The sequence below is a fragment of the Rissa tridactyla genome, chromosome 1 (genome assembly GCF_028500815.1).
Source record: "Rissa tridactyla isolate bRisTri1 chromosome 1, bRisTri1.patW.cur.20221130, whole genome shotgun sequence".
Lineage (NCBI taxonomy): Eukaryota > Metazoa > Chordata > Aves > Charadriiformes > Laridae > Rissa > Rissa tridactyla.
The window spans coordinates 108,693,488-108,711,748 of record NC_071466.1 but is presented as its reverse complement, the minus strand read 5'-3'; the positions used below and the strand labels follow the sequence as shown (position 1 = coordinate 108,711,748).

At 34.5% G+C, this 18,261-nt stretch overlaps 1 protein-coding gene across 1 annotated transcript in view; it reads left to right on the top strand.

Annotated features, from left to right (window-relative positions):
* Nucleotides 1–18,261, top strand: part of NCAM2 (neural cell adhesion molecule 2) — a 302,573-nt gene that overhangs the window by 144,430 nt on the left and 139,882 nt on the right. Inside the window, exons 2-3 of the mRNA XM_054211746.1 lie at nt 17,068–17,142; nt 17,941–18,147. Coding sequence (XP_054067721.1) covers nt 17,068–17,142; nt 17,941–18,147 — 282 coding nt within the window. The remainder of the gene's footprint in view (nt 1–17,067; nt 17,143–17,940; nt 18,148–18,261) is intronic.

Sequence of the window (18,261 nt, the reverse complement as noted above, 5' to 3'; positions counted from 1 at the left end):
TCGGGGAACTGTAAGTCAAAGTCTAGAACTGGAGATTTTTTTAAAAATGTTACATCATGGTATGTGAGAGCAGGTATTAACATTAGTACACAAAACAATTTAGTGATAAGCACAGCATTATTCGATACAGATTGTGTTTGGGAATTTGGTAGTGGAAGTAGAAATACATTCCTAATTTATATTTGTTTCATTCTGTAACTAATTATAATGAAACATGTTTCTTGGTTGTTGTAGCAAATACAAAGTCTGTTTATTCCTTGCATAACATAAAGTAACATAGGAAAAAATTCCCTGTTATTTATGAAATATCGTCTTTAAAAAGTATAGTTGTCAAACATACCTCAGAATTGTAATTGAACCTTCTTCTGAAATTCTGTCTGATGGTATGTCAGTTGGGAAGCCTTGATGAATTATAATGATCTGACTGAGCATTGTGCTTCAGTTAGAGAAAAGATGGATTGTAGAGTTCTATAAAATCAGGAGATAATAGAGAAAGGGAACAAGATATACAGTGTTATATACAGTGTTAAAACAAGAGAAGGAAGAAACACTCAGTGAAAGAATCTAGCATCAACTGAAGAAAAGGAATTCCTTTTTGGAAAAGTCTAATTAAATAATGCAATTAACTGTCAGCAGTTGTTGAGGAAGCCAAAAGTTTTAAGTGCTTAGGTGGTACTGAAGATGCTGTAACCAGATGGATCTTGCAGGGAATATTAAAATTTAATACTTCAAATAGACATTTGGACATGAAATTGTCACTTTGGAGCGCGGGAAAAAAGTTACAAACTTATGCTGATTCCTTGGATTCTCTTTTTTGACTAAGAACCGCAGTATTGGCTAGTTAAACTCTGACCTGACCTGTTTTATGGGGTTTAGTCTGAAATTCCGAGTTTATTTGTGCTTACACACCTAAAATAATCTTTAAACTAGCTATAACTTGACCAGTAAAAGATTTAGTCAGAGGAGTTACGGCAGCCTTAATAAATATGTATTTAATGTCATGAAAAAATTGATTTTTAAAACTTAGAATTGTCTTGCACATTAGATTGTTTGCTTATTAATTTGTCTGGCTGATTTTATATTAATTGCAACCCTGTTGGTTCTCAATTAGAAAGCTTTCAAAGCAATCCTTTGAGAGAAAATTAGTTTCCTAAATCAAGATAATTAAAGATGGGAACTTGCTAGTACCCATACAATAGCACTCAAAGATCAAAGAGCTTAAGGGTTAAAAGAAAGAGCTTGAAAAGCCAGTCTGATTTCTTATGATCTCTGGCAGTGTCACTTATTTATAAGCATTTCCTTGAACTTTTAATTTTTTGAAACAGAAAGAATATTTATGCCAGAAACGGTTTTTATAATCCAGACAGGACTTGTGAGGCTGTTCTGACATTTTTTCCATAAGTCAAAGAGAATATTTTAACTGTATTAACAGCAATAATTTAAGTTTTTTATAATACCTTAATAGGCAGTCATTCCTTTGAGGTAGATTAACTAAATTTTTAAGTGTTTTTTTCTTGATTAATAATATTTTCAGTACCTGGTGATAATAATGTCTATTCTTTGACTATCTTTAATATTAAAGTTATGAAGTTTCAGGTCATTTTCACAAAAGTATCATAAAATTTTGCAAACATTTATCTCTTGGTTCACTGAAGGTATTTGAAACAAAAACTATTTAAGTTTATGAAAAAATATTTTAAAATTCCTAATTTATAATTCTAGGCCTACATAGTTCTTATTATTATATTTCTAATTCTTAAATTATAGGGTACCTCCACGTTAGCATTTTAGATTGGATCACCATTGTGCTTTAGAAGCATATTTCCCAGATACCCATTCCTACCGTGTTTTGACATGTAACAGAATGATCCCAAAGCAAGCAGACCGGGTTCTTTTCTGTTGAAACTGAACCAAAACGTATATCCTTGAAATACACCGAAGGAACTCTTACCCACTGAAGGCTTATCAGTTCACAGGACCAACCAAGGGCTAGTCTAAAATAAAATTTCTGAAGCTCGTACAGCATGGCCTTCAGCAGGTCAGCCCCAAGGGTTTTCTATTGTGCTGTGCTGCTAGCTAATGCAGACACAGGCAAGGGACCTGCCCCTGCCAACATTTTCCAGTTCATAGGTCAAGGCTGCACATTTTCCTTTATAGATGACCCCCTTATTAAAGAGACTTAGCACTCTGCTCGAGGAGAGACAGTGAAAACTGTGCATTTGGGTGTACAAATGCTATGTTTCTGGAACATTTCATAAATGCTATCATCCTTGTCCAAAACTGAACAGAAAATATAATTGTTGAGAAACTTGCAAATTACCTCATTCTGCATCTTCAGCAAGGCTTCTCATGTCCATAGTTTGTGTAATTTCTAATAAAATTTCTGTTTCCTTTTAGTGAAGGGTATTGGAAACATTAAAAACTATTTTAATTTTAATAATCATACGTAACATACTCCCAAGCTTTTTTCTACAGGAATGTCACCCATGCAGTATGTATGGGTCCAAGTCAGTCATTTATTAAAACACATAGATGATTAACTTTTCTCTGATAGGCATTCTGTTATCTGTGTGCAATTCAATATTTAAAGAGGTATTAGTATTCCTACCAAAGACAATCAATGATGTTAAAATCAAAATCCAGGAGGAATGACTTAATCGTAGGACCAGTATCAGGATAATAGTTCCAGAACATATTATAAAGGCTCCTTAACGATATCTTAGTTCACTGTCTTCCTAGTGGTGACTTAGCTGCATGGATCAAAGGCTAAAAATGATATTATCAGTAGAAATCTCACTTAATATATAGGGGGGAAGTCTGCCAAATTTTACTTAATATTACCAAATAAACAATTTTTCTATTGGGTGCTTTCGGTGATATCTGTTGAATGTCCAGTTAAACATGAGCAAAACTTGTTGCAGCCAATAGTAGTTATGTCTCACAACATCTTTTTCCCAGACAAATGTTCTGTTTTCCTAAGTGCTGTATTATAGTTAAGTGCTGATTTTGAAGGCATTGGTAGAGTTAAAAAAATTAAATTGATGAAGCTTTTTATTAAATATCTACATTGCTTCCCAAGGTCAAGACCTGTCTTCTAGTAGGTCTAAAGAATCTGTAAAACTTTTCTATATCCTGACTTTTTAGACATACTGAATCTTTGAATATATATTCAAATGTGATTTGGAGTATAAAAACATACACGTATTTCATACCCAAATACAGGCATTTACCTTGAATATATTTTTTTAAATATCTAGAATCTTATTTTCCAGAAGATTGTAAGGAATAATGAATAACAGCTTCTGTAGTGAGATTAAAGTCATTATAAATTAGCTCCTAAAAAATTTAATTTTTAGACTTTGAAATACAGGAATGGATGCTTAACAGTAGGAGTTGTATTTTCCCACATGAGGATTCAGCGTCAGATCATCCACTTAAATCTGGTATTTCCTTTCTGATTCCATGGGTCTTGAAAGACCATAGCATTTATGGAAGAAAAAACTGTGTTAATTCATACGTAAAAAAAAGTCTATGCTTTAATGGATTACTTTATGTGTAAGAAATGTTTTTTTATATTTATCTGAAGTTCAAAAGGTTTATCATGTGTTTTGCACTTGAACTGCCTAGTTTTATGACAACAGGGAAACAGTATAATTAGAAATCCAGCCTTCATGTCTGCATTTAAAATGTTTATTATGTAATTGTCAAGGAGGGTCCTCATTGCCATTAAAATACTTATTTACATCAGCTTAAGATGTGGCTTTTCTTTCACAACACTGTTACAGGAAAAATATCCTTCAATTGGGTCTCCTTATTCTTCTTAGATAGGACTGTGCTGTCTTAAGCAAATCGGTAGGGGTACTCTGATACGTAGGCTTCCATCAATTGCAGTTCTGGTAACATGATATTAGGATTGCACATTATGAGAAATGCCTGATACTTGGTTCCTTTTGGTGATCTTTCTTATACAAAAACTACTTCTATTTATGGTGCTTTACAGATGGGAGTGATAACTTTTACAGGAAGAGGAAAAAGACTAACATCAACATTAAATTAAAACCTTTTTTTCCTTAGGTATAAAAGGCATGTATACAACAGTTTCAGCTTAGCATAAGCTTTTTTGTATATTAAAATGTGGTAGACTCTTCATATTCTGTCAGAGGTACTTAATTCAGATTTTATTAGCTTGTTAAATCAGTTTGTTTCTTGAGAGGTTTTCTCTGAACTATCATCTGTTCAGATTATCAACTGGATTATCTGTGCCTATTTCTTACTTTGACACAGGCAAAATTATTTTAGTTTATCTTCCTGTCTCCTAACTTTTATGATACTTCTCTTAGAATCACAAGATTATAGAAATATTGGTTGGAAGGCATCTCTGAAGGTCATCTCTTCCAATCTCCTCTACAGCAGGACTGTCACAAGCAGTCAATTGGATCATGACTTTGTCTAGTCAACTCTGCAAGGATATAGACACTACAAGTCTCTGGACAACCTTTTCCTATGTTACAGTCGTCTTCTAGTGATTTTTTTTTTTTTTTTCTCCCCATGATGTCCACAGTGTCTGGTCTTGCCAGTTATTATGTTGTCCAACAACATACACCTGAGAAGAGCTTGGCTCTGACATCTTTGTAACTCTCTTTCAATATGTTGTAGGCAGTTACTATCTCAATACTTGACCTTCTGTTTGCCAGAACAAGCCAGTTTCCCTCATGGTTTCTTCAGGAGACATTTGCTCTAAGCCCCTGATCGTAATGCTTTGCTGGAGTCTTCCAGATTCCACATAATCCTCTTGAACTAGGGGCACAAAACTGGACACAGTACTCCAGGTGTGACCTCACCACCATTGAGTAGAGGGTTGGAGAAGAATTAATTTGAACTAGCTGCCCAGATGCCATTCAGAAGTAATTATTTTGTTTTTTCAGATAATTTAAAATAAATCAGAAAAATATCTTTTTATGTCATTTAATATTTTTTCTAAGATGCTTCCTTTTTTATGGCATAAATTTATAATAAATTGAATCTTTGTCAAGCTCATGAACAAATACTTTCATCAAGTCCTAAATGAATTGACATAATGAGGGAAAGATTTTAAATCTTTAAAATTTCATCTCTATTAGTTTTAGTTTCTAATGTAAGATGCTAAACTAACCCAGACATGAAAGAAAAATATTCTAATCTAAGTTTGGAAGTAAGCCTTGCTGTGAGCAGGAGGTTGGATAAGATAACCTGCAGAGGTCACTTCCAATGTAAATAATTCTATGATTTTATCTCAGTTTTTCAGAGATATAAAGAAAAAATAAAATTTCACAGCTCAATTAAATCATCCCAGATTTAGCCTGGGAGTTTATGTAGATGACCGGTTTTATGCTGAATAGAAATAGTTACCTGTAAGGTAATGGAATTATTTCTGTGCATAGATTATCCTTTCTTTTATTTACTTTAATATACATATAATTTTAATGTATTGATCTATATACTGAGGCAGCAAGACAAGTTCTTAAAGAAATTAAATATACTTCGTGCAATGATAAGCTGTTTGTTAAAAGTGTAATGGGAGCATTCAGCATTATGGAGGTTCTATGCATAAAAGTGTATCGTCGCTGCAAAGGACTGTGATGTTAACAGCCATAGAGACAAATACGTTCTGTACAGAACAGGTGTGATATCTCCAACAGTCACAATTTTATAACAATGATTTCTAAGCCTTTTTTAGATAAACATTTATTAGATCCAATTTCATGTTTCTTCAGGATTTAACCATTCAAGGAAAAATATTCTGATGATCTCATTTAGATGATATTCTAAAATAATTTAATTTTTATTGAACGTTGAATATCTTGAGTTGATTACTAAGTAGAAGAATCATCTTAAATGCTGTCATCTGGCATCGTTTAACATTGCTCAGGTAATTTATGATTTTTCAATATCAATATGTTTTCAATAGTGAGTATAATAGTATCAAATTCATTACTGAATTATTTATAGTTTACCAGTAGGATAACATTAAATTATAGGTAAAAATACATACAGGTTGAAATATAAAAATATAAAAAGGTTTCAATGAAAGATAACATACATTTAGACAAATAATTATCTATCAAGATGTTTCTGAATAATATTGTCTAAATACTCTGTAAGTTATGTACTATAGCATTTTTAATTGCTTTTCTTGTAAATTCCAGAAGCAGAACATAAAGGAATATGTAGAGAAAAAATGGCTAATTCTCCATTGTATGCTTCCAGTACCTTTCCTTCTAAGCAGAATTTGCTTAGAGTACAGAAGCTTAGTGGCTGATGCAGTTGTTATTTCTGCTCTTAGGATCAATCCCGGTTGATATTATTTTCAAGTCTTGGATACATTAGTAATAATGGAAAACTTGAGTACTGCATTGTGGACTCTTGCATTTCAAAGTGTGGGTGCAAGTTTTTCAAGGTCTTGATGAAGGGAAGAGAAAAAAACATTGCTCAAAGTAACCTCTATTGAGTGAAATAATGACTCCATAAAATCAATTTCCAACCAATTTGGAGTGTCTCAGAAAACACGTACCTTTTATAAGGAGCATGAAGGCAAAGTGACTAGTGCCACGAAAAAGGCTGCAAGTCCTTAAATTTGAATTTAGACACTGCCTAGATCTATGTGCTTGGGAGCAGGAAGTCCCTGCAGGCATTTCTCCATGCCCTGATGACATCTGTCCTCAACAGGAGAGCAGATTTCAGAAATAGACTGAATGGTGCAATTCATATTTCTTTGAGCTATTAATTCATTTTCTTGAGATGTCAAACAGACATCCTTGGGTCACATTTCCACAATCTCTTTGTCAATGCTTACAATTAAAAATGTGGTGTTTTGTGTAGTTGAAGTTGATAGTCTGATTTCATTATGCAGTTCCAAGAAATGGGAATGAACTGCATACGCTTGTATTAAAGAAACATCTTGACAGAGACTAACTGATTTTTGAGGCACAAAATGTTTTTACAAGTTCAGTCCTTTTTTCTGAAACGGGTAATTTGGGGTTGTGTTGCCTTTCACAAGAAAAAAAAGACAAATCCATGAGAAAAGCCAATGCAGTTTGTTATTTAGAGGTTCTTGGAATCAAGGTTAAAATGCTCTCTGTTCAGCTACAGAGATACTGATTAGTCAAGTGTGTTTTATTCAAGATGTAATTAACTAAATACCGTTCTTCCTGTTGCTGACTTTAGTTTACATATTGTCCCATTTTAACCTAATTGCTGCGTTCTGGTACATTTTATAGAGGCTACTATATTTTTAGCAACAGTTTCCAAAAGAGAAGCTGTATGCAATTGCAACAGTTGCTATATCTGGACATTTTGTTAATATCTCTTAATAACATTTGAACTCAAGGCTAATTCCAGCATTTTTCTGGTGAGAGTTGGGGGGAAGAGATTGATTGTGCCTTTCATTGCAAAGATCTCTTGTTTTTAAATTGGTCAAGATACATTGATTCCATAATTATGTTTTCTATTTCTTGCCCTACCTTCTGTCTAAAAGGCAGAACGCTGTCTTTTAGCATCTATATTTTCTTTTTAGAGAAATCTCTTAATACACACTTCACATTAGAAACAAACAGTATATGAGTCTTCTATAGAATGTGCTTGAAGCAGACATTTTTGTGAGGGTGGGTTGGGTATTGTTTAAGAATGGGTAAACTCTTGGAGGAATCCATTCTTCACAACATTTTCTGCCACTCATTAGAATCATAAGGAACATTGATTGATTAACTGGTATCTTGAAATGTTCGGGCCTTAGGATATAATTTTGAAAAGATCTTGAAGGGTCTGCCAGACTCAGAAGAGCCTTTGTGATGCTGTGCCTGTTGATTGAGAAAGATGATTCCAGTATTTATTCTTTTTGCTCTTTTTGTTATATTAGTAATGTTGAATTGGTTGTATGATCATTTGAAGGGTTAATGTATTTGGCATTCAACAAAAGCATCGCATACAACTTTTGGACAGAAGTTTGAGAAACATGTTGTTTGGATTTAGATTATAAAGGCCAAGTACTTAGAAAGAATGCTGGCTCAATCCAGTACCCCTCTGCAATTTGAAGGACCACTTGGGTTGTTAGCTGATTTTGAAGCAAGAGTGTTTTCCAGTGATTCATCTTGGCTTCTTTTTTCCTGGTCCCAGTATCATGTTTACTGCTGCTGTTCTGAAGGCAGTATGAATGTACTCTTCAATTAGGGTGTCCATGTTCAGTTACTGTCTTGGCATGTTATCAAACTTGTGCTGACTACCAAGGAACAAAGAGAAATGCAATTTTCAAAAGTTTCTATTGCAGCAAAACCAAAATTGAATATAATGAGGAAATATGAGGCGCTCTTATAGCATGAGTGCTTCTTTTCAGAAATATTTCTAAGGTTTATGGCTTTAAGATAAAGTTTACGGTTTTGGATGAATGCCACCCCTATGTTTGGGTTTTTTCTATGTATTGTGGCTGATTTAGTGTTTATAATAAAAGACTGTCCAGTGGAGCAGGAGGACAGTGAGATAAACTTTTATGTTAGAAAGATCACCAGACTCAAAACAGACCAGCTGAGGCAGGAAGGCACCTCTGGAGATCACTTGGTCCAACCCCCTTCTCAGAGCAGGGTCAGCCAGAACAGGTTGCTTAGGGCCATGTCCAGTCAGGTTTTTCGTATCTCCAGGGATGGAGAATCAGCAACTGCTCTGGGCAAACGCTAGGTTCCAGCATTTGACCACCCTCACAGTAAAAAAGAGTTTTCTTATGTTTAAACAGGATTCCCTGTATTTGAGTTTGTGCCCATTGTCCTGTCACTTGACACCACTGAGAAGAACCTGGCTCCCTCTCCTTTATTCCCCCCATCAGGTATTTATGCACACGGATGAGATACCACCTGAGCCCTCTCTGCTCCAGGCTGAAGAGTCCCAGCTGTCCCAGCCTCTCCCCATAAGTGAGAGGGGTCTGCAAGTTGCAGCTCATCTGTGATATCACGGCTCTATCCCTGTGATATAGTTTATGAACTGCTTCTTGTGAAGGCCTGTACCAACCTTGCATAACAGTAGGTGAGAGGAGGTCATATATTAAAACAAATTTTAAATTTATTAAGATTCAAAATATTCCTGTTCAACTAAATACTACCAGCTGTACAGTCAATGATTTCTTTTTAAGGGCAATGCGTTTTTTAAAGGTTTTTAGTCAACTTGTATCACTCTCTTTGCCTAAAAGCTTTAAGTTTTGCAAATTGGATTAAATCCATTTTAGATTAGATAAAAAAATTTCCTAGATTTCTGCTAATGACAAGCTGTCACTTTAAATATTGAGATCCTAATGTTTCAAGTTTATCTTTATTGAGGCACTTCTGGTTTTTAGAAGATTCTACCTTGGATGTAGGAGAAATTATAAAATTAAGAATTCCCTGGCTACATAATTTTCAGATTGGGAACCATTTTTCTTAAAACTCATAGGGTCTTGAAATACTTTTTCTTTCTGTTTATTGCTGCCAAAAAGAAACATTTTCAGATTGAGGAGGTTTTGTTAAGGTAATATTAAGCTTTGAAAAGTATAATCATCCTGTTCTAGATTATTTTTTTTCCTACATATCTATTTATTTATTTATCTATGAGATCAATATATGATGAAGATTCCTCAGTATGTTTCTCTACAGTTAAAATAGAGTAATATTCTGTTAAGCAGTGAATTTTAAACTTAAGCTCCACTGAATTTATGTGGAATAACTTACATAGAATTAAATATCTGCATCATGTCATGCCTGACAGAGCCCATTTTATAACTGAAGACCTCTGAATTTCATGCCTTTCACTTACAGAAAATCTTTCTTGCCAAAAACAGTCTTGAAGTGAATGAAGTTAGATATCTTGGTTGTGTTTTTTTTCTTGTTTTGTTTTGTGTTGTTTTGTTTTTTAAGGTGGATATATTTTAATCTTAATTTTCTGCACTAAACTTCCATGCCATGATTAGAAAATGTACATACGGATTAAATATTGATTAAAACTTCTTTAAAATATCTAAATAAGGTTGGGCTTGTAAATCTGTATTTAAATCTTTAAATCATTATCCCATCTCTTAAGTTTTGAGAGAGCTGTGCTCCCAGTATCAACCTACATGGAAATTTCCATAAAACTCACAATGTTTATATTTGTAGGTTTATTTCTAAACTACAGTTTACTTCAGCTCGGGGGGGCAGTAGTGAGTAACTTCTTCTGTTTGAGGTACATCTTGCCAATAAAGTAACAAGCAGACTTTGTTTAAGCAATGTCCTGTTTTATAGTTGTATACGGTGTCTGCTCAGATATTAATAACTTACCTGTTTTATCGTTTCTGCTGCAAGTGTCATAGAAAATAATATTTAACAGAGGATTTTCTGACTATGCTTCAGTATTTGTGCCTTTCTTGCACAAAACTGGATCGTAGTGATTCTCTTGCACCGTGCATTTCACCCCTATAACATCTGTTATGCCCCAGAAGGCAGTTTGAACTTTGTGTGACTTCTAGCTCTTCCCATCAGGGGAAATGACACTTGAACAGATGTAGGAAATGAATTCATGATGACACAGAGAATGTTTTGTCTACCTAAAAATAAACCATTCTGTATTCTATAAGACAGAAATTCAACAAGGAATCCATGATGATTCAAATAAAACCTTGGAACTTTATATCAGGACTGTGTTTCCTACTGACAAATCCAAATTAATGCTAATGTGATGAAATGGAAAGTTCAGTTATACTGAACTACTTAATTAATCGTGAAACTTGATGTCAAGCAATTAAAAATTTAACTAACGTGTCTCAGTACTGTCATACTCTGGAGAAGTGATGCTTTATGATTTAGTAGTAGCCTGCCCGCTACAAAGCTGAACAATAACAAGCCTCCGTAGAGTTTAATTCTTTTTTTTTTTTATTGACTTTGCAGATATAGTTCATCTTTCAGATATTTCTACAAAACAAATTGCAGCAAGCATTCAAGGCCATTGAATGGAAGACAGACTATCATTAGGCCAGTTAATATATCTTTATTCATAAGAAAAAAGAAGAATATAATGTTATAGTGCTTACAGGATATTAGAATACTGTCTGAATAGAAAGCAATGTAGTTTTAATAAACTGCTAAAACAAATGGAGAAAAAAAAGATCTAGAAGTACATTTAAAATGTTGAATGAGTTAGTTTGAATAGGCTATGGATTAAATTTTCACTATAGGTCCCCACACACAGAGAAGAAAATGTATTATTTAGCATTATTTTTATTCCCAAAGGATTAGAAATGTATAAGGTGTTTTTAAACACCTCAAGTTTCACAGATTTTACAAGCTTAACAAGAACATCATCTCCTTTTCAGTGGGTATGCAGTTGATAGGATTTCGTCTCAGTAGACAATTCACTTATATAAAACAGATATGTCAGTATGGGGTAAAATCATATTTTTCTAGCATTTTGTTGTGGGTTTGCTGTTTAATGATGATAATTTTAGTAATGTTGTCATTAACTTTTAATGGTCCTCTTATGTGTAACAGCTGACCGCATGCTGTTACTTCTTCAAAGGTCTACACTGTTGGAGTCGTCTTCATTGTCTATAGGAAAAAAATAGTTCCTTGGGTGACTTAAGATATCTCTGAACAGTGTGTCCATTTGGTGATTCCATCTGTCGAGTGCAAACAGCTTAATTCAGCTCTTTTCTGTAGTGTTGTTTTAATGTAATTCTTTAGGGCAGAGGTGTGTGGTTCCTAATTGTTTGATTACTCATGGAAACAGCTCGAAGCAGACTTTCTTTTACTGAACTGTAACTTTATGGATTGTATAATGGTTTTGTATTTCTGACTTTGCTGAATTAATAGTTGGAAAAAAGCTAACTGATTGACATTTTAAAAAAAGAACCTAAAAAAGCATTTGCCCTAAAATAAAATGCCCTTGAACTGTCTGTTACTTAACAAGTTGAGTGTACTTTTCATAATTACCATTTCCTCATTTCAGTTTAGGAGTCCAAATGGATGTAAAGTATAGTACTTAAAAACAAAACAAAGTACCCTTTTTGGTGTTTCAAATTATATTAAAACTAGAAAATATTAGAAATTTGAGAATCCATTTCTGCAAAGATTGTGTGAGTGTAATTTTCATTCAAAGCCCATTCACTTTTATCTGGGAATCAGTGAATTTTAACAGAATACTCTCAGAAGCCTGCGTAACAAAGGGAAAAAAGATTAACTGGGTGAACGGTTGTTCTGAGGTTGAATTTGATACCAATTAAAAACTTCCTAATTTCTTCATGCTCAAGAATAATGAAGCTAAGTTTTCTAAACATGTTAAATACGAGTGTAATCCACATCACCCAAGTACGTTTACTTACTACATTACGTCAAAGCATACCAATAACCCAGGGTATACCTTTGGTCAGAGAACCTATGCTAAACAGAATTAGGACCTTCACAAGGAATACAGTCCTTCTCTCAGCTATATCTTGAGTCTGGTTGTTTTTCTCAGAAGCCACTGCCAAAGCCATGCAAATTAACTTCTGTAGCCATCACTCCTCTCCTTAGTTCCATGTTCATCCCAAGCTATGCCTTATTTTGTCTTCATAGCTGTGTCCTTTCCTTTTTACTGCCTTCTCATTAGCATCTCCCTTTCAGTAGGTTTGCAGCCCAACAGATTTAATAAGATCTGTCCATAATAGAGTGCTGTCTCATTGCTTAAAAGTAAATTATGAAATGTGTTCAGATCTATTGATGTAGCCTAAAACTCTCCAACTGTATTGCACAACATTTACGTTGCGGAAAGTGGTGCAGGCTGTGGTATGTTTTGGGTTTTGGTATCTGCCTGGTGTCATACTTTTCAATACAAACAAAAGGAAGCTTTTGAGGTTTTTGAAGTGTTTGGGTGTTTTTTCAAGAAATCAAATTATCAAGAAGTTGATGGATGGAGTTACTAGTTGGAGCAGGGCTTTGCCTAATATTTTTCAGTTTTTATTCAAATATTGTCTCCTTTTCTTTTTTAGTGTCTTATATAATTTTTATATAATTTAACTATACATTTGTATAGTATATACATAACGTGTTTTAATGTATTGCCAACTGACGATAGAACTACATATGCAAGTGACTTACTGTTACACTTTTTCTAAGCTCTCATTGATGACACCTCACTTCTGTTGCATTTGGTAATCTTCTGTATAGACAGAGCCATGACGGGTTTGTGATGCTAGTTCTGAAATGTGAAGGATACTAGTGCAAATGGGACTGAAATCAATTAGACTACTAAATATTAGGTTTTATGAATAGGGTCATCTGTCTCCATATTTAAGAGAACAAATGGACCTCCTATTGCTACTGTTACTTATCTTCCTAAGTGATTTTTATACCCATTAAGGAGTAATTCAACAGAATCCTCTTAGTGTAGGACAGCTGATAGTAATTCTTATATAATGACTATGATCAAAGAGGAAGGGATTGGTTATATCACCTAGTGCTAATAGTGCTTTTTTTTTTTTTTCCCTATAAAATTGCAAAGTACTGAAGACTGAGTGAAGCCCTGACTGACTTTGCTTTTTCCCAGAACAGCTATACCACAGTAGTATTACACTCCACAGTGTTCTACCTGAGGGGATCTTCTAGATTTTGCATTTTTAAAATTTTATTTATTTATTTATTTATAGCTGGTTAGGTAATAAACTTGGAAATGTGGGAAGAGGCAATATTTTGTCAGATCTATCAAGAAGCTATTATTCATTTCTGGAGTCGGTTCAACATAGCTAGACACAGCCTCTGCTGACTTGAATTTCTTTAGTATCTCTCTGACCTAATAAAATAAGCATTCATCTGTGTGTTCAAAGACCTTCAGATCAATCTGGTACAAACAGCTCCTTTTTATATTAATCCATTAGCTGTTAGTGTACAGCAATAACTCAAATTGTGTATACGTTGTGTGCCATCTTCATCAGAGCTTGTAATAACCTAATGCATCTATGTAGTTCTTATTGAAAAAAATTTGAAAGTAAGGTAAAACTTGGTGGATATGTTGTCTCTTTGCAAAATTTTACTTTCAGTAAGTGATGAGTGAGCCTTCTCCTAGCTTAGTACAGGACTATTTGCCTGACTACCTAATAAGCACAGAATGCTAGATTAATAACTTGGGCAGTATTTTTCATTCCAGTTTGCATAAAGCAGTATTTTTCTATTTACATGAAGCAGAGCTAGGAAAATGGTGAGGCTAGAAAAATTGGGCAGATGGTCTTATATTTTTCTATTTTGTAAATATTAAAATACCGTATGTAGAAAATATTATTTCCTTTTGGTTTCAGAGATGTAGCTAGCATGTCTCCACAGAGCTTATAATTGCACTTATGCTAAGAATTTGAAATGGAGTTCACCCCTTTGCCAAAACTGTCTTACGGTCTCAAATATCTATTTCATTGATAAAGGAAAAATATTCTCTAGCTTTGCTTTTCTCCTCTCATCATGCAGTCCTTACATTCTACCTGACATTTATTTCTTAATCTACTGTATTTACATAGTTCAACATCACTTATTACAGATATTGGAACTGAGCGATGAAATTGTCCTTGAACCAATACTGTTGAAATGCTAACATATATGAGTTCCTGAAGCAACTCTACAAGGCTACAAACTCTATAAAAAATATAGTACCAGACAAGTAGTGATATAGGACCTTAAATGCGAGTCTGTGATTTGAAATAAATGTCCAGACTCTAATCTCTTGAAATTCCCCAACCTCTGAATTTATTAGTACCTTGGTTTCCAACCGGCAGTTATATGTCCTGAGGTAAAAGTGAAACTTACTCTGACAGGTAAGTAAAGACGTGAGGCTTTGAGTACCCTCCTGGATGATTTATTACTCCTTGATGCTTATTACAACAAAGATAAAACTTTGCCTGAAACTTGTCGTCTTTCCTACACTTAAGCTTGTCCTTTGCTTCTCGTACCATGGACATAAAAACCATAGATGAGAACGAGCATATTAGTTTCTCTGTCAGCGCTATGCGTGTACCCTAAAGGAACCTTCACTGTGTTCCGTGCTATTGCAATGAGAATAGTACTAGTACCCGATCTGGTACTAGATACAACATTTTTACAGTCCATTTCAGTTTCTTACAGACCTCCAGGCAGTCCTGCTCTCTTCCTTGACAGTCTTTATGGACTGACAAGTTTTGTAGCAAACAGACTACAATCAGATACTTATATTTGCCTGGAGTAGGATGTGTTCTTGGGGGCCTGTTTTTTTGGTTTTTTTTTTTTTTTGGTTTCTTATGGTGGCAGGATATAAAATATTACTAATAATTAAAAAAAAAGTAAGTCCAATTGTGATAACCTCCTCAGGAAAAAATTCCACAATTCAGGACATCTCATAAAAATATTATTTACCATACAGATGTTTGGTTCTGTTTTTTTGTTGTTGTTTTTTTGGTTTGGTTTTTTTTTTTGTAAAAATACACAGTTCTGTTAAATTTAGTTTGGCAAGCTGATACTGAAGTAATCTTCAGTTTTCTTTGCCTTTCTTTGGTTTGACTGCTGATATGACTATTGAACAAAAATTCAAATCTAGTTTAATTCTTGCTTATCTGGGCTGATTACATGAAAGAACATCAGTTAATAGCAAATCTATTTCATTACACTTTTATCTTAATTGTAATAATTGCCACATTAAAATGTATGTAATGCTACTAAATGATTTTTTTCTGTGCTCATCTTTTATTTAATTTATACTGTCAACAGAACCAAATAATTGTGACATTTAGTAGGTTTTAACGTTCTAACATATTCATGAGTAAAACTTATCACACTGAAAAGTGTGTCCCCACCTCTAGAGATGTTTGTCCAGTTGGACTTTCACACCGTTTATGTAAAAGGAATCTAGTGAGTTTAGGACATTCAGTATACACTGTAGTTTGTGTTGCAGTTTTCAAAAAGGTGCAATATTTCCACATACACAGTATTTACCATGGTTATTATATTTCAAAATTTATTGAGTGTTGGGAAACAAAGAAGACAAATACTTAAACACTTAGGGAAAACACCTTTCCCTTTCCCAGGCTCCAGATACCTTTCTTTCCCCATTCCTAGTCTCCACTCCCCTTGTTATCACCATCAATGCAGATTACACTCAGTCCCTTCAGTGAGGTAAGGGGTGATGCAGGAGATTGGGTTGAGGACATAGTGGTTTCTTTCTTCTATTCTTTCTTTCTCACTCTTTTTTTTCCCATTGCTCCTTCTGCCTAACTCATTTCCTCTGTTCCTTTGTGGTTTATCCACAGGCCACAGTCTTTTTGGGGGTGTACTAGCTCTGGCAATTATGCATGGGCCACAATCCCTTCAGGGGTGTTACCAACTGTGCCATGGAGGGAGTACCTCCTATTGCTCTGTCCTTGTTGTTCTTTGGTGTTCTAAGAGGTGCCACAAACTCCTCCAGCTGGCTTAGCTATGTCCTGCAGTTGGGTCCATTGTGGAGCCAGCTAGACCTGGCTTTGTCTAGTACAGCACAAGCCCTGATTTCCCTCCCACTGAACTCACCCCTGCAACCATCTCCCACTACTTGCTATTTATACCCAATAATCTTGGATACAAGAATATTGTGGGAGGCAGTGTCAAAAGCCTTGGTAAAGTCAAGGTAATTACCGCCCACTTCTTCATGGGCGAATGAGGGAACGTTCTTCCCTCATTCATAAAAATAATAATTTTATCATAGAAGGCAGTGGGGTTGGTCAGGCATGATTTACCCTTGGTCAGTCTATGTGATTGTTCCCAGGCACTTTATTCTCACTGAGTTTTTGATTTTATGTTCATGTGTATTTCTACCCATTTTTCTTTTTTTCTTTAATTTTGTTCTCATTTTTGGGATGTGAGGCTGTTATCCTTCGTGTAACATCTTTTCTTTATTTCGATTGTTTTCTCCACCTCTTTATATACTCCCATTCAAAAGGTAAAATGCGTAGCTGAAACTTTTCATATTTGTTGAACAGGTTCTATAGTATAGAATGAGAAAACACAAAACCTGAAAGTATAAAATTTAAACTGAGAAATGCGAAAATGTATTCACAACGTACTTTATATTTTTCAGCTCTACTTCAAGTTACAATTTCACTTAGCAAAGTTGAGCTCAGTGTGGGTGAATCCAAATTCTTCACATGCACAGGTATGTATTCAATTTACTTGTAGGTATGTATTTTTTGTTCGATTTTCAACCTTCTACATAATTTGAAACTGAATTGATTCACAATATTAACTTAAATTAGCATATTTTTCCATAGTCACATTGACTTTTGAGATTTGTAATAAATAGTGGATTATCACTGGCTTCACATTTCCAGTCAAAAAACTATTCATTTCACACTCTGAATCACTCAGTTTGAATTGTCTGTATCAGTACAGGGAATTTGATCTGTTAGGATGCTTCTTTAGTTAAAATATTTTCACTTGTCTAAACTAAAGAGTTAAATAAGCTACTAGGCTAAGTTTAAGTATCCTCTCCAATCTAATGAGACACTCAAAGAGTCTTTTCTGGTGAGGTAGATGTCAGTCAGGAGGAGAAGGGTTTCAATTTGCAGCTGCCTGATGTGGATCCTTGATGTTGCTGAGTTGTCATCTTCCACTGACAATGACACATGGCCTGACTACACTGACAACTCAGCTGACCGATGAATTGGCCTGTTGATCCAGTGACTGCTAAACAGCCTTCTTTCCTTTCAGACTTTATACCTTTCTGTTTCATTTTTTTACCTCTTGAATACTTGAGCTGTTAGTTATCCTGTCTCAACAATCATACATCAGCCTGCAGTTTTGCCTTACTTATATTTCTACAGACTTTCTCACAACTCTTACAATGTAGCAGTTCTCTGACATTGCATAGACATTGTCCATTGGGTAGATGTATGTGTTGCATAATGTCTACCTGAACTTCTAAGGTTGGGTTGTTTTTTGGTTTTGTTTGTAGCCATTGGTGAGCCTGACAGCATAGATTGGTACAATCCCCAAGGAGAGAAGATTGTTTCTAGTCAAAGAGTGGTTGTTCAGAAAGAAGGAGTTCGATCACGTCTAACCATTTATAATGCAAATATAGAAGATGCTGGTATATATCGGTGTCAAGCAACAGATGCTAAAGGACAAACTCAAGAAGCTACTGTTGTTTTGGAAATTTATCGTAAGTAAAATATTATCAATTGATAAATGAAAGACTATTTTTTAAAAGCCACTTCTACTGAGAAAGTAAAGCCTATCAAAATATCTTCCCAGGCTCTGAACCTTATCTTCCAAA